Source organism: Gouania willdenowi, chromosome 12 (assembly GCF_900634775.1).
Source record: "Gouania willdenowi chromosome 12, fGouWil2.1, whole genome shotgun sequence".
NCBI lineage: Eukaryota > Metazoa > Chordata > Actinopteri > Blenniiformes > Gobiesocidae > Gouania > Gouania willdenowi.
In genome coordinates this window covers 6,917,032-6,934,083 of record NC_041055.1, presented here as the reverse complement: position 1 = coordinate 6,934,083, position 17,052 = coordinate 6,917,032, and the positions used below count along the sequence as shown (strand labels likewise).

Here is a 17,052-nt window from a genome sequence, read left to right as displayed (position 1 = left end):
CCTCAGACACAACAACGGTTCCACTGATTGTGATAAAAACCAGGATTTATTTGACGTTCTCTCCGCAGAAGAACCTTCGGGGGAAAAACCCACTGAGGACTTTCAGACACGTGGGACGGAGGAACAAAAAAGACAAAGCAGGAAAGTCTTAGCCAACGTAGGAAGAACGGACGTTTAAAGTTTGAACTGAACTTTAAAGAGGACGATGCTTGGACTCTGACGGAGGCGGAGTCAATTAAACAGCGGCCGACAATGAAGTCACACCTCTGCTTTCACACGCTTCAGTTCAATGGAAGATGTTTATTGCAATAAAGACTTGAAGGTGAAATCATCGTGCTGGTTGAAGTTTACAGACGGTGAACGTGACAAAACGGCAAACATTTATACTGAGTGGACACTGAAATATTAAAGATTAAACTACAATGGATACAAACTATGTTCAATACAAAAAAGAGAATCTGTAAAAACCTCCATTGATCACAACAATCATCTTTAGTTTTAATGCCTCGATGTCGACTCAAAGTGACTGTATCCTGTTTTCTTTTCATCACAGCAATACACTATTTGGACAAAGTGTAACAAGAATTTTCCCTCTCCTTTATCATAAGTGTTACAGTGGGAATCTGTGTTCGTTCATTCTGTAGAGTCTGGTCAGGTGTGTTAAACCTAAATTATCCATCACATGATAGATTTCTTTAACTCAAACTCCTGGGATTTATTTTATTTTCTCTTTGGAGCGAGAAATAAACTTGGATTTTATGTTTGTATACATTTACTGGTTACATTTGGCAGTTTTCTAAAGTTTAAACCTGTATCTGTTAAAGGTGCAGTCTGCAACTCTTATAAAAGTGACTTTATGTCATATTTGGTAAAGCTGTCACTATGTAAGGACAGTTTTACATCAAACTAGTTGTTTGTGTGAAAAAAACTCATTGAGCCCCCCTGCTGCTCCTGCAGCCTTTGGCAGAATGCACCACGACTGAGCGAAAAGAACCAATCAGAGCCAGGATTGTGTTTGATGGGCTGTTGCTCACAGACCCCGCCCCTTTCCCTTAGCTAGAGCCCGTCTTTTTTTTACAGTGTATGGTCTGGAGGAGTAGAAGATGGAATTGGTGACTTTTCTGCTTGAAAGGTAATTACTGCTGCTTGATTTACATTATGTTTGATTTGTAATTGTTACACTAGAACTCTGTAGTGCATGTGTTGTTCATGTGTGTGCGCAGCAGCCTCTGTTTGAGCTGCTGTGACACTGTCGTTGCTGCTGCTATTGAGATGTGTGCACATTGAGAGAGAAGCGCTGCAGTAAAATGCTTTTAATAGAGCATGTTATATTGCTGTCGGACTAACTTTAGCTTGTTAGCTGATCTGAGGGAGGGTCTGGAGACAGGGCAAGAGAGCAGCAAGGAGGGAGGGGGAGAGAAGAATCTGAAAGTTGCGGACTGCACCTTTAATAACAGTCTGTCAGCAGTGGATATTATAAACTAATATCTGTGTGATTCCCTGACGCCTCCTAGTGGTGAAACTGCATATCTCAAAGGCAAACCTTTATTTAGTAAGAAAATGGGTGAGGTTTCTGTCAAAAGATGTGTACTTGCACACAAGTAGGATGTGTATATGTACAATTTGTGCACAAATTATGTCTCTACACCATATGTCACGACTCACGAGGTCACAGGCATGAGTCGAGTAAAAATCTGTAATGAAAATAAGCAAAATCATGTGATGTACAGGTAATTTCAATAAATGCTTTTGAAATTGTAACATTTATAAAGCTTTTTCAAATAAAATTAATAGTTGCACATTAGCAGTAATTTGACAAACTTTGTCAAAGTTTTATTGCTTTTTTTCATGTTTACGTGTGCACGTACGAATCTTTTGGTATTACTCTGCTAACGATAACTCTGTTAAACAGTTTACCTGGTCGAAACTGATGATTTGAAATAATCAGGATATGTGATACAGCAAAATAAAATTGAATCCAGCCATAAATGTTGATTATTTATCAGTAGCAAACAATTTAAAAAAAATGTAAAGCTGAACCCACAGCTGCAAAATCAGTGGAATAAGGCCGCTGATCAATAGTTTATGATCAATTTTAAGTAATCAGAGTATTTTAATACGCCTCTGTGTTGTTGAGTATTGACTATTTTCCTGAAACCTCCATAAGAGTAACACTTCAGTTCATTTGGAGACACGCTGTGTAATAAAGTGGCCAAACACCCACCAGTAAAATCGGCACCTCATGGTAACTGGAAACGTATCTGTACCATAATTAAATTTAAAATGGATCAACAGAATTTTTGGTGTCTATTTGCTGGCCCATATTTTGAAAATTAAAACTTAAATGTTATTTCCTTATCATTTTAATTAAGTCACAAAATGAGCAACTTTGAGCAGTTTGGGTTATTTATTATTCATTTTATTTGTGAGTCAAAAATGCAGTCATATTCTGTCAATCCATTTTAAAAATGTAATTATGGCACAGATATGCTTTCATAGTGACTGAGTCTGAATGTTAGCTGGTTGTTCTCAGATGTTTGACTTTATTCCAAATGAACGCCAGTTTCACCACAACACCAGTGACGCTCCAACCTGCTCACAGAGTTTCATCCACAGGTGGAACCATTATCCCTCTTAATGTTTAGATTAGAGTGACTAAACCCCAAAACCACTTTTTTATGCTGAAAACAAATGCATTTGGTAATGAATAGTGCTGTAGATGATTGGGCCTTATTTAACTCTTCACATTTTAGTCAAAGTATTTCAATTTGGTGTATTTTGTTGTAAAATGTAAGAGTGACTGCCCTCTGTGTCAAAACCTTGCAATTACAATTTAATTTTGCTATTGGCTAAGAACGAGATTCTGTGACGTCATTGGACCGTGCGTCACTGTTGGCTCCGCCCCTCATATAACAACTGGCACCTGTGGACTCTGTAATCTTGAATGGGGGAAACTCTCCTTGACACTCAGAAGGCGTTTTGTTGAGTTTACACCCTCCAGTACGGTAGCTAATGATATGCAGCTCTTCAAGTTGGTTGCAACACGCCCATGATTAGGAAAGAAGAAAAAGACTGCAGTCTTTGGTGAGTAGGTTGAACTGAGAGAAATGTAAATAGAGGATGAGGTTGCTAGTTAGCATAGCATAGTTTTTATTCTTGGAGATTTACTCTGTCGTATGAAATGATGGAGATCTGGAACTCATGAACTCATGTCTGGATTATAAAAGCCAGGGCTTTACTGATTTAATACAAACTTTTATAGAAATGCTGTGCTCAGACTATAATTTTAGTTTTCCCACCTGATAATTCTGATTTGGCTGCTTTGAATGGAACTTTAATAAACTCTAGATTAATTTCCGTTTTCGGAAAATGTTACCACAAAGTCCATAGAGTAAGAATGACATATCTTGTAACTATTATTTTAGTCTTAATATTATGACTTTTCATCATGTAATTAAGACTTTTGTAACTTGTAATTTTGACTTTATCTTGTATTGAAGACTTTTTATCTTGTAATGACTTTTCATCCTATAATGATGACTTTTGTATTTCAAAATTATAAATGTATCTGGTAATAACTCATTTTTTTAATCTTTTTCTCGTGACTTTTTGACTTGTTTACTGGTGTAAAAAATACTTTATCTCAGGCTTTCATGAGTCTTTGTATGGAACGTTCGCTTCTGTGTGAATCCTGATCAATCAATGGTAAATTCAAACGGAAAGTCCTCAGTGGGCACAGAGTCAAGGATGATGCTGTCGAATGGGTTCTCTGTCTGCCAGCCGTCAACTAGAAACCAGGAGTCGTACCAGGGCGTCGTGGTTTCTGTTTTAGGTGCTTTAGTTGTCGTTGTTGTCGTGGTTGTTGTTGTTGTTGTTGTGGTTGTCGTGGTGGTGCCAGAACCGCCTCGTAACCTCAGCAGACGGAGCTTTCTTAGACGCAGCAGTCGCAGGCGCCGCAGTCGTTCCATCCTCTGAGCCTCGGCATGAGCGTCAATCTCCGTGGTCGTGCTGGGCGCGGCGGTCGTGACCTTTGGCCTGGTGACGATTCGGATGGGCCTCTTACCGTTCAGTATCATGATCTGTTTGATGCGATCCCAGTTGGACTTGGTCAGTGTAAAGCTGCACGGCGAGGCGCCGGAGTCGTAGCCCACCATGCAGAGGCGTGTCTGAGGTGTGTAGCCGTCGGCTTTGGCCGTCACGCGATATTCTCCGGGATTCAGGAGCCGCCAGTAATCACCTCCAGCAGCTGAAAGAGTCCCACATAAGTTCTCACAGATGGTGTGTCAAGAAGAGAAAGAAAGTGGACAAGTTCTCAACAGAGAACATTCTTCCAATTACCAGTTTTGACATCATGGCGTATACCCTCCACGGTTATGGTGACGTTGGGAAGCGGATTTCCCTCCATGTCTCTCACCAAACCCTTGATTCCTCGATTCACCTACAGAAGAAGCAGAACATTGCGTCGAAAAACATCACAAAACAGGCCTACTCCTATTCTACACCTGTTTAAATACCTGAACAGGAATAAGTGGATCAACATTAGATCAGTATCATGATCGGTACTAAAGAACTGATCACAATAATGGATAAAAAGCCTTAAAGTTATCCATCATTTAGCTTAGCAACAAACAAAGTAGTATACATAAAGTATCAGTCACAAACAACAGCTCCAAATTGTCCTCACTTGTTCCATGAAGGACAGCAGAGCTTCTCGATTGTTCTCCCACTCCAGAGGAAGTTCGCTCTCGTGAGGAAACTTGTCACAGCCGAGGAAGATGGAAAGCTCAAAGCAATTGGTGTGCAGGTAGCTGAAGTCGTTCATACCTGTTAAAAGTTAGTTAACTCTTTTACAACCCCCACAAAATAACACCTTTAGAACAAAAACCCAAATTCATGTTCCTGGTGTTCTGGAACTCTTTGGAGAACATGCAAAAGCCTCATGTTCTTGTAAAGGTAACACTTCTATTTGTGTAGTAAAACATCAGCAAAGAGAAAAATCAGTGGTCTACAAACTCAGTGAGTTAATAAAAATAGTGGCTTGTATCAGACAAATGTTTGAAACAATGTGGTAAAAAAAATAAAAAAAATAAAGACTGTTTCTGGACAAGTTGTACCCCTTTTGATATTATTGGCTCTGGAGATTCCCTGGATCAACCTAACTGGGCAGATGACATGTCTTTCAAAAGGTGATGACCAGCTGGAAAGCTTTACATTCTGGTTTTGTGAATTGGAGCTTTTACCAGAAGCTATGAGGCTGGAACACTAAAACTGAAATTGAAATTTGCACACTTACTTCCCACCACCGGTTTCCAGCTTGCCCTGTTGGTGATAGCCTGACCGCCTGTGACGTCTTCACCGTGACACGATCCCCTGTACGTGTCCGTCATGGTGGGGTGGCTGTGTGCGTAGGACATGGCCAGCCACCGAAACATGGCGTCATCAGGCGTCTCCCTTAGAGCCCCTTGGTTCTGCCGCTGGATGCGAGCCCAAGTTTCCTCATTCATTTCAGTGTTGGCCCTCCAACGCCGGCTGTCAGGAAGCTGAGATGACCAATCAGCACTCAGTCATTAAAGAGTGTCAAACATACGGAGATAAGACACAAAGACAGCTTTCAAAGACTTGTCAGAAGGATCCTTGTCAGAAGAAATGTGCCTTGCTTAGGAAGAAAAGGATCTTACATGCTTGACTCATACAGACTTTCTTGTTCTTGATGTAAAGATGATAGCTGAGTTTAACACTCCGGCATTATGGGATGGAAACGAGACTTACAGAGATCTGCGGGCGCTGCATATCAAACGGATACGCCACCAGTTTCTCTCCTCCCTGTAGATTGGCGCCCAACACAAACGGATTTCGCTGCATCCACGAGATGATTGCCTTTGTCTCAACCGCAAGCTGAGTGTTTGTGGGAGTTAAAGATGCTCTCATTCCATTGCGCTCATACAAGGGATTACACAAATCATCGAGAACTCACAGAGCCATTGAGGAAGTTCTCTGGCAGTTGGATGTGATGATTTGGGACCAAACGGGGAACCCAACCTCGATCCTCGGCACCCCAAAGGATGCTGTTGAGATCTGGAAAGTTTTCGAAAATGTCATATCCTTCTTCAGTCCAGTGACCCAACGCCCAGTTACCCATCTCTGAACCCTGGATGGCAGCGGAGAAGACAAGCTGTCACATTTACTACATACTGTACCGGCTTAAATCTTCCTGTCAGTAGATGGCAGTATGTAGCACAGTAAGGACAATTATTTTCCCACTGAGTTTAAACATCGTACCATCTCGTAGGCAAGCTCGTAAGCGTCTGGGTTTAGCGATGGCACCAGGTGGATTCTTACGCCGTCCACCAGGCGGCGCACTCTCGGGTTGTCGTCGTTGTACTCTTTGCACAGAAACTGCATCAGCAGGAGGAGGAGCTCGCGGCCCAGGACTTCATTACCATGAAGACCAGCTGTGTAGCGAAACTCTGGTTCCCCTGGAGACGGTTTTTATCCAATGAAAAGGGTAGCAATATTAACCACAATTAGGTTTGGTTACTACATCTGTTTTGATTGTAGACAAATGGTTAAATTTGAGAATTAAACTTTATGAAGTTCATAAAAGCTGCCCACCGGTCTCATGCTCTCCTGGATTATCTGATATTTCCATTGCGTACATTTTCAGTCCCTTTGAACTTTTCCCAATATTGTAAATTCTGGTGATATTTGGACACTCCTCGTTGATCACTTTCATCATCTGAGGTGTAAAGATAAACAGTTTTACAAACTTGTATTCTATTCTACATCTCATTAGTTTAGTGTGAACATGAACCTGTCTCATATCTTTGTAGTTGTGATGCCTGAAGTCGAGCTCGTCGGATGCGTTGACTTCATTCTCACTGTGAAAGTTGCCTGACGAAAACAAGAAAAGGAGCATCTTAACTACGTAAATCTGTAGCCTCACCGTCATCTAAAATGAGACCTCAAATATTTAGAATAAATCCCAAAAATCATGAACAAAAGATTCTTAAAAGCACAAGAAGCAGTAACACTGCTCCACACGGTAACATTTGACCCTCAAAAATGTGCAACGTCTGCCAAAATTCTCAGATTTCTCAACATGAACTCAAACTCAGAGCTAAAATATGTGTTACATAACTGACATTAGATAAAGATGCAATGCAAAACAGGAATTAGCAAACATTTGTTCTAGGCATGGCATAAATCCTCTTTATAACAGAAAACACACTCAACCTGACATTTCAGCTGTTAATCAGTCATACTTAATGACTAATGACTAATAAGCAATACAAAATATGTCTAATTGCTTTCTGTGTTAGAAGAACAACCCGTTACAGCTCATAGCTCTACCTTTAAGTTCAGACAATTAAGTAAAAAATGTAACGCAGATTTCTATATGTGTAGTTTGTAGCGTGGGGGTGTCTTGACAGGATCCATTATCAATTGTTCTATCTCTCCTTTAAAATAATGCATATCAAGAATAATATTTTATTGGATTTGGTTCGAGGGGACAGAGTAGGATTCCAAAATCAGCCAGGTTAAGGATTGCTGATCTCAAATGTTCTCCTTCGTACTCACTGGACAGCTGACAGGCCAGTACTTCCGCTCGGAGACACAGACTGCCGTTCCAGCTCTGTGGAAGGATCCGGATGTAACGAGCCACGACTGGAGGGGAAAACTGGCTCATGACGGGAGTGTCTTTGTCCACATTCCCATAGAAAAGCTGCATGAGGGGAAAAACAGACAGCAATAACTGCATTATTGCACCTAAAGTAGTTCTGTAAGGTTTCTGTATGACTGTTTACTTTTCACAATTTTACATAAATATCAGCCATGTCTACTTATAACATTTGAAAATCTGCTTTGTTGACATTTATCTTTTTTTTGCATTCTGAGCAAATAAATCTCATGTTCCTCTTAAAGATTGATAAAGGTAAAAGTATTTGTTGTCTTATTGCAGAGCTAGTATTCATATTGTTACCCGTTCAGTAGTTTTATTTACTAAAGGATGTTTTTACTTTTGACCTCCACTCACCCACTCAGCGTAGCCGTCATGAAGGACGGTCCAATCCCGGCTGTCGTTACTGAAGGCTATGTGATAGGATGAGACGAAGTCCTCTCTGAGACACAAATGAGAGTTAAGTTAGAGACTGGGACAATGATCTTCAGAGATGTTTAGAGACTGTAAGAAGAGATTAGAAAGCATTAAAGGCTGTTAGAGACTGTTAATTAATAGTCAAGATTTTTTGAGACAGCTGGAGACTATATATTAGACAACATTAGAACGTTACAGGCTGTAACACACTGTTAGGTGTTGTTCAAGGTGATTAGAGGCTGTTAAAGACCGTAAGAAGCCATGAGAGACCAGAAGAGACAAGTAGAGGAAGTTTGAGACTCTTAGAGACTGTTCAAAACTCTTTGAGACGTACAAGACTTTTAGAGGATGCTAGCTATTTTGACTGTAAGAGGGCCTTTGAGACCTAGTAGTGTCTGTTAGCAACTGTCAGAGCCCGTTAGAGACTGTCAGACAGTTTAAAAAAAACTGTCAGAGACCATAACAAGTTATTAGAGACCATAAGAGATTGTTAAAGGATGTTGGAGACTGAAAATGTTGGGACAATTAGAGACTGTAGAGACTTTTAAAGAATCTTGGAGACTTTTAGAGAATATTGGAGTCTTTACTAGAATCTTTGAGGCTTTTACACAATCTTTGAGAGTTTTGCAGAATCTTGGAGACTTTTAGAGACTGTAGAGACTTTTAGAGAATCTTAGTGACTGTTGGTCTCACAGCTGGTCGGAGTTTCTCCCCTGAGTGATCACCCCGCTGAACTCCACCTCTCTCCGTGCGTCCACCTCAAACCAGTGAGTCGCTTCCTCGGGCTCTGCACACCAAGCACCGCCATAAGTGTTGACATCGTCACCTGAACCCTGAAGAGATAAGGCGTTTCATTGAAAATTTCAAAATCGTCCAGTGCTACGTTAGGTCAGCTGACCTGCAACCGATTTCTTAGGTCCTGTTGCTTTAGCTGTAGACGCCAAGTTGACCATCATTATTCCACAAATAAGGATTTTTTTTTGAATTTATTCAGTTTATTTCCGACATGGCTACATTCAATTTTTTTTACATTTTTTTTTTTTTTGTACATGCCGAAAAAGGAGACGAGAGAAGCAGTTTGCTTATCTAGGTCCCGTCCCCTGTTTTGTACATCGAAAATTTACATGGGTTTACATGTCTCTCTGGTCAAATATTCTTAGGTTGTTCTGAACAGTCCTTTTTTTGTGTAGGATTTATTCTCATCTGTAGTCAGTGTTGTCTTTTTTTTAAAAAAATTTTTATTCCTCCTCCTCTCTATCGATAAATTCAGGCTTTTAAACTATGGATGCACAAAAAATAGTGGCCTTAGTTAACAGCAGATATCAGCACATTTTGTAGTCTTTTTTTGCATTAGATAGACATGGGAAAACATTTTGATTCCATAACTTGACCAGACTATAGAGCCCCGCCCTAATTACTGAAAGCTAACCCAAACATGCGTTGGTGTAGAAACGTGCCTGCATGTTGAGGCGTCCTCTCTGAGGAGCGAAACCAAGGTGAGACTGAGAAGAAGCCAGAAGTTGATCATCTTCCACTCGGTGAGACTCCAAACCAAGAGGAGGACAATCTGTGAGAAACAAGCACCAAAAACACAGACTCCAACATTAAAAATTTTAAATAACTTGCAAAAAATGAATACAATTTACTCTGAAAATAGTAGTTTTAGCTTTTCCTTTTTTTTCTTTTCTTTTGTTTTGTTCTGTTTTGATTTGTGTTTCTTGATTTATTTAATTACTATCTTTTTTTTTAAATGCAATGTTCTTTTGATGGTAGTTGCTTTTTACAATGAATTTATTTGTTAATTATTGCAATAACGTATTAAAAACAATGTCTTAATGCCTTGTTTCACTTTGTGATTTCAATTACTTATGTATTATTATAAAAACAATGCTTAATATATATATATATATATATATAAATATTTTTTTTTAAAAGTAGAAAGTAAAATTATTTTAAAATGTCAATAAAAAATGTGCATTAATGCTAAAATAGACAGAAACATGTCGGTAAATTATGCAGAAGTGATATAATAGATGTTAAAATGTCAGAATAGACGTCAGAAGTGCGGACGTTACTCTTCGGTTGAGGCGGCGCTATGATCTTTCTCAGACGTTCCTCCTCCTCTTGCTCCCATTCCTTCCTCAGACGCTCCGCTTTAAGAAGAGAGAAAGAAAAACACAGAGTCACAGCATGTTAGTAATGTTCCTCACACTGAGTGTTTCCACGTGTGTTCATAAATGAAACTCGCTCTGAAATTTGAGTCAGTTTGGATTCATTCCTTCATCCTGACCTTTAACACATGTCTCATCTTCAAATTAAAGGAGCATAGTAGGGCAGGGTTTGAGAAAAAATAAACATTCATTTTAAGTTTTTTTAATGCTAATGGGTGATAAAGCACTCTAACCCAAAGAGAATGAGCCCACACACATTCCTACATATTGCCTTGAAAAGATTGTGATACATTTTGTACTGCTGTTCTGGGCGTGAATTTCCCACGCAGTTCTGTGCTGATGGTGACATCAAATGACGCTAGTGCGCGTTCTCGACGGCTTGGAGAGGCGGCCCACTACCGGGGATAAAATAGAATGAGAAGAAGACGGCTTGGAGACTGAAAGAAGACAAGCACTGTGGATTAAACTACTGTTTGGTTCCACAGATGTACGCAGAGACATGTACACAGTAAACCATCACATGAACGGCGAGTAAATAAATAACCGTGTCACAGTTGGAGTGCGGATCGGGCTGCATTTTCTCGTCCGAGTCCGATCCAACAGGGAAAACCTTGTTTTTTTCTTAAAGAAATGACATATTTACATTTGATTTTGTGGTAAGCACCAATTTTATGATCTATTTACATAATCCATGTATCAAAGATAAGGATAATCCATGTTGTTATGCAGTAAAAAGAATGTTTCAACGGTGTATTCCTTTATAATTGTCCTCCTCTGCTCCATTCTCCTTGTCCTGCGGATCACAGCTCTCACTGTTAAACAGTTTAAGCTACACTTTGCAGCAGCAGCAGCTGCTGCAGCAGGACAGGAAGAATGCTGCGTGCAAACGACACTATGTGACTGAACCCAACAACAATTTCTAAATATCTGTCCGGACCCGGGTGTCCGTCCTCTAGCATCACCTGTAAATAGTTGATGCGTGCCCTCGCGGCAGCTTGGCTGATGGCTACCGTGGTGTCACTATGGAGTCAGATTTATACATCCTGCCCTATGCTCCTTTGAATACATTAAACCTGAAGGGCTTTCTGAAACCCGTCGTTTGTATTTCAGAAATCTTAAAAATCCACCTTTCTCCTCCTTCTCCTTCCGCGCTCTCTCCTCCTCCTTACGCGCTCTCTCTTCCTCCTCCTCTTGTCTTTTGGCGGCCACTGTCAGAGAATCAAAGAAAGAAGATACAGTATTTGATCGCTTCTCGACCAGTTTTGTTCATCATTGAAGGAATAACTCACGGTCAGAATAGTCGTACTCTTCGTACCAGGAAACAAGAAAAGGGACGATGGTGGTTTCCTCTGAGACAGAAACACAGACACAAATCATTGATTTACACTCGGCAGTGCAAAACTGTAGCACGGCATTAGCTTTAGCATGTAGCCTATGACTGATTTCAGCTTATATCTTTACTGAAATGTAGCATTAGCAGTTGTCATTAAAATTAAATCTTGGATGCAAATTAGCTCCCTAGTGAAAGCTTTTCTACTTCTTTTCCAAATAAACATTTCCCATAAGCAGTATATCTGTTGTCTTACCTGAATTAAAAACAGATTTAGTCTCTAAAATAGCATCAGCATGAGTCAGTTGTTAGTGATATAGCGATTTTTAACAGTTATTGACACAGTCTTACTCACAATAAATACCTGGTATGAACATGATTCTCTCAGTTGTTGTGGCTTCTTTCTTCCTGTTACGTATTTCATCTGTAAAGAAATCAAACATTAGCGATGCTCCGAACAGTGTTTTTATGCCCATTTATTAATCACACAATAAGAAATCCTGCCTTTTTATTCCAGAATGGAGCACAATTTCTCATGATATATAATAATAAGCATAATATTGCAGCCCCCGGGCCATATGCGGCTCTCTAATTCTGAGCAGTCCCTGAAACAAATCCCACCAAAAGTTGGGATTGGAGAATTTAGATTGAAATGTAGGCTTCAGTATGTATGTATTAATTATCAGAAAATTACATTTTGAGAAAACTATGAAACAACACAATACCCTAAATTACTCATAGACATATAATGTGGACAAAACGACGTCAAAAATACACAAAATGACAAGAAAATACTCACAATGACAAGAAAATACACAAAATAACTTCAAAAACACAAAACGACTCCAAAAACAACAGAAAATATTACACAAAAAAAAGAAGAAAAAAAAAAAGAAAATATTACACAAAATCTCTCCCTAAAACTGAAAACAATGCCATGTAAAAGCTGATAATGCAGCCCTCTGATAAGACAATCACATCTTTGTCGCTTCCGCTGTGATAAAAGTTGCCCATTGTAAATCATCACTTATTATAAAGCTTTTTCTTTATTTGTATTGCTCTTTTCTCTTATATTTGCACAATGCTGTAAATATCTATCCTTACCCAGGCCAGGCTCGATGGGCTCTTCCCAAACCTCTGGAGTCACAGGAGGAATCACTGTAGGGATAAAGTTCAGACTTGAGGAAAGTTCAGGCATTTATCAGATCTAAAGCTTCTGCTCTTCTATCGCATACGTCTGTCCAGGCCAAGCTCCACCAGCAGCTTCTCCTCTTCCTCTCCTGCCGTCACAGCCTTTGTGGTTGGCCGTATGGTGGTCGTGGTCCCATTTGCTGTTTTGGTGGCTTTGCTTGCTTTTGGTTTCTTGGTGGGTTTTGGTGCTTTGGGTTTTTTTGTGGGTTTTGGTTTTTTGGTGGGCTTTGGGGCTCTCTGCTTTTTAGCCTTGGCCTCTCTTTCAGCTGCCTTCTTGGCTTTGGCTAAAGGAAGATAAAGAAACGTTGAGCTAGATGGAATAATCCAATGCTAAATCCTGACATGGCACAGAAAGAACCTTAAAAAGTAGTGAGGATAAAAATGTAGGCAAGGAAATAACATTTGGTTTTTGTGTGCTCTTGCATTTGGGTGTTTTGGTGGGTGGATTGTATTAGAGTGTTCAGTCTCATGTCAACATATCTTAAAGTAGTTTACTGGTCCAGTGACCACCATGAAGCTGCTCCCACTTTTACCACAGAGTTTATCCCACACCCCTGCTGCCAAACGTGGGGTAATTTATTGTTTACTCTTTGGATCTTTTGATTTAAGATCCAGGTGGTCCAAAGGAGAGATAAAAAATGTATCTTTTCTGTTGATGGATTGCCTTTTTTGGTTATTTCTGAAGACTACTTAAAAACAAAGTTGTTTTTGATGATGTAAAACCTTTTTATAGAAGGTTGGAGAAAGTTGGAGATTTACCACGCCTGTTTCTTGTTTTTCCTCTGCGAGACATTTTCTGATCCCCCACTCAACCTTAAACACATTGTCTCTCACAAACAGCTCATGACTCAGCATTTTTAGAGGTAAAAACCACACAGTCATCTGACAGATCTTTAAGCTTCAGCGACTCTGAATTTTATGTAACCCAAAGCATCCTCTGATCTTAGCTCGGATTGCTCCCTTCAGCAGAAAACGTTGTGTGGTTAATCCTGCTGTTCCTGCTGTTCTTGTGTGGAAAAGTTTCTCCTTTACGTGAGAAAAACTCTCACCAACACTCTCAGGCCTGAACCCCCGCCAAAGAAAGCAGAATGTGTTCGCAGCACCTACCAAATCCCTGAATCATCGCTGATTCACAAGCACTAAAACAGCATTCCCCAATGGAATTCTGTTTTTTGGTTTTTTATGAAGCTGGAGACAGAAGGGATTAATTGAACCATTCCCTGTCTGTGTTGGCCTCAGTGTTTCAACTGCACACTGATAAAGTCAGAAAAACTAAAATAAAAACAGGAGTAAGTCAAGTAAAAACGAAGTCCAAAGTTGTGTAAGAACCAGTTTGAATTTAAATCAAAGAATGTTTAGAAACAAGTTGAATGTGAGACCTGATATTATCAGAAGAACATAGAAAATAAGGCCAGAAACACAGAGTAATTTAGTAAAAATGGAGTCCAAAACTAAGTTAGACAGTTTAAACCAAGTCTAAAACTAAATTCCAATGTCATATACTTCAATCCAATCAGAAAGCAGTCTGAATCTAGTTTAAAAATAAAATAGAAATTTTATGATATTGTGGGCTTAAAAATCCAGAAACACACTCCAAAAAAGGACAAAAAATTGCTCAATTTCAGTAAATGATTGAGTCAAAATCATGTCAGAATCCAGTCTGACTCCAATTTAGAGATTAAAAAACATGTTGAATATGACCTGAAAACTGTTAAAAGATCATTTAGAAAACTAAAACTAAACTGCTTTAAACTAAAAGGTCTCTCATAAAGTCGAAAACTGGACTTTTGGATTTTCACGACAAGCGAAGAAAAAAAACGAACATGTAAAATAATTTTACTCTTATTCAAATGCATTTCCAAGATTAATGAGGAGGCAAAGCAAAACCAGATGAGGAGCAAATAACTTAAACCCAACCAAATCCAGACACTAAAACCACTGAGAAGCATGTTAAAAACCACATAAAAACCAACAACTGGTAACATAAAGTAGTCCAGACCTATCGGTAAACATTTAAAAGAACAACATAAACCAAAACCCTGTGAGAAAGTCATCAAAATGAAATTTAAAGTCAGCATAGTGGTCCAAGATTTGATCTGAAGGATTTCCAAAAACCTGAGAGAAAAAGCCCTCTGAAACCAAAAACTAGTCCACTAAGGCACGGACTCAAAACCAATCAAAAACCCAAAAGCACTCAGCAGAATCAGTCTGACACCAATGAACAGCCAGCAAACAGTTGAAAAACCAAGCCAAACCAATCCAAAATCCAGTGAGAAAGGGGTCCAAACAAGGTCCGGAATCCATGTACTGGTCCAAAATTATCCTGGAAGAATGCCTAAAAAACAACAACTGGTTCACTGCTACAGACACCAGAAAAACTGATCAGCAAACAGTTAAAGAGCCAATAAGGACGTGCTTTCAGGGTTCTCACTCGAGCTTTTCAAATTGAAATAAGGGACCTGCAGTAATATTGGAACAAACACACACACACGTGGAGGACACGCACGCACACACACACATGCATACACGCGGAATATGCACACACACAGACATGCACAAAGTAGAGCATTAATTGGGCTAAAAAAAGAAGACCCGGCTCGAGAGAACAGAATGAAGCTCATGTCTTTTTAAGCCCGAACACGTTTCAACTCGACGGTATTCACATCTGTGCGTGTGCATGTAGAATGATCCATTACGAGTTATAAACTTGACGAGCAGCTTCATTTGCGCTACATCTGGTTGAAGCTACACTGTTCATATTGGACGGTGCACACAGGCAAGATCGGGGGCAGCTAAGTCTGCAGGGGTCCCCGGGTGAAGACGGAAGCATTTTAGCAGATCTCCTGAATTATAGACGGTGTAATTGATGTATCTGTTTTTGGGTTATTCAGGTTGAAAAGAGCGTTAAAACAATTCGTGCACATCTGGAAGTTCCTTTTGTGTCCAAGTGAGCAACAATTATTATGACGGTACCGATTAAAAAAAGAAAAAAAAACAAATTACAGCGTCGGGGGCCCCTACGCTCAACAGCGCTGGTGAGAACCCTACCTTCAAACACAAATTAGTTTGCCAAACCAGACCTGATAGCATTCCAATAACCTAGTACAAAACCAACTCAAACATGGTCCAACACTGAGACCCCAAGACCACAAAACGCCAACAACTACTCTGAAACCTAAAACCAGCGCAATGACTAAAAAAATAACAATCAGAACGCAGCCAAACCATGAACTGGTGAGAAGAGTTGGTGGGCGAACAAGGTTTTGTTTAAAGAACATTTTAAATCCACTGAGAAGATCTTATAAACAATCCAACAAGAAAGCCACAAGACCACAACCAGAGGCACAGTTTTTTCAGGTCATAGATTTTGTCCTAAGACTTTTCTATGTCTTTGGGCAATAATGGTGGTTACCGTCTCTCAAGAGCTACCAGGATTTTTCTCCTCCTGGCTTCTCTGTGGGTATATTTAAATAAAATAACCAGACTAAATCTCTAGTATTACCTATATATAATCTTTTGATAGAGCTTGCAATTAAATTCACTACAGGTACCCTTTAAATATGTAGTAAGTGTTTAGAATACATAAAGACGGACTTGTCAAAAAGCATACTGAATTTCGCGCTGAGAAATCTTGGAAGACCGCCCAGTCGCACTGGATCATACGGAAAGTCGGAGACCCAAGACTTACGAGTACAGAGAAACTACACACTTCTAAACTGAGCCACAGAAAACGTGTACATAAAGATGAGGATGCTTGCTTCCAGCTTGGTAGGTGCATGGCTCGTCAAGCTGGTCTTTAAGTCGCAGATCAGGTCCCACTCGATTGGTACCTCTCGACATCTTACCTGCTTCGATCTCCTCGGGTGTCTTCTTCTTCTTCGGCTTCACCTTCACCTCCTCCACTGCCTCCACCTCTTCTTCCTGCCTTCGGCTCCTATGCTGGACCTTTTCTCCGATTTCAGTTTCCTGAATCGAACCAGTGGAAAGTCTTCCTTCCTCTGGTTCTCCTCGAACATCCACCAGGACACAGCAGCAGAGGGCCAAACCAAGCCAGAACATCTGCACCTCCACCCTCATCATCAAAGAAGACCTCTGGAGAAATCTGAAAAACCTGTGAAAACCTTGGAAGACTTCTAAAAAACTCTGAAAACCTTAAATGTGCAGCTGGAAAAGTAGCTCACAAAGGGATCCACATCAGAAGGACTGGAGGGATTCCTGCTGTCTGACGGAGAGCAGCTGGAGCACCTCCTCCTCTTCCTTCTCGT

General features: G+C 40.0%; 2 protein-coding genes across 2 annotated transcripts in view; one reads left to right on the top strand and one right to left on the bottom strand.

Moving 5' to 3' along the window:
* Positions 1-1,920, top strand: part of ddx56 (DEAD (Asp-Glu-Ala-Asp) box helicase 56) — a 21,486-nt gene extending 19,566 nt beyond the window's left edge. The window contains exon 14 of the mRNA XM_028462236.1: positions 69-1,920. Coding sequence (XP_028318037.1) covers positions 69-152 — 84 coding nt within the window. The 3' untranslated portion in view covers positions 153-1,920. The remainder of the gene's footprint in view (positions 1-68) is intronic.
* aebp1a (AE binding protein 1a) lies at positions 281-17,052 on the bottom strand. Its single transcript, XM_028462235.1, has 20 exons — positions 16,633-17,052; positions 12,832-13,071; positions 12,701-12,754; positions 11,961-12,020; positions 11,556-11,615; positions 11,394-11,474; positions 10,171-10,248; positions 9,553-9,662; positions 8,789-8,928; positions 8,036-8,120; positions 7,579-7,723; positions 6,812-6,891; positions 6,613-6,736; positions 6,280-6,476; positions 5,975-6,148; positions 5,770-5,895; positions 5,294-5,540; positions 4,685-4,824; positions 4,339-4,438; positions 281-4,246 (listed from the first exon to the last, which is right to left on the bottom strand). Exons 1-20 carry the CDS (start codon positions 16,865-16,867, stop codon positions 3,696-3,698), a joined length of 3,027 nt encoding a protein of 1,008 aa, XP_028318036.1. The 5' UTR covers positions 16,868-17,052; the 3' UTR covers positions 281-3,695.

What these genes read in the sequence shown, in the direction of transcription:
- aebp1a (XM_028462235.1), bottom strand. Translation starts at nt 16,867, where the DNA reads ATGATGAGGGTGGAGGTGCAGATGTTCTGGCTTGGTTTGGCCCTCTGC. An exon ending in AGCGCCGCCTCAACCGAAGA is followed by an intron (nt 9,663 to 10,170) that starts GTAACGTCCGCA and finishes TGTTTCTCACAG; the next exon opens with ATTGTCCTCCTCTTGGTTTG. An exon ending in ACTGGCCTGTCAGCTGTCCA is followed by an intron (nt 6,892 to 7,578) that starts GTGAGTACGAAG and finishes TGTTTTCGTCAG; the next exon opens with GCAACTTTCACAGTGAGAAT.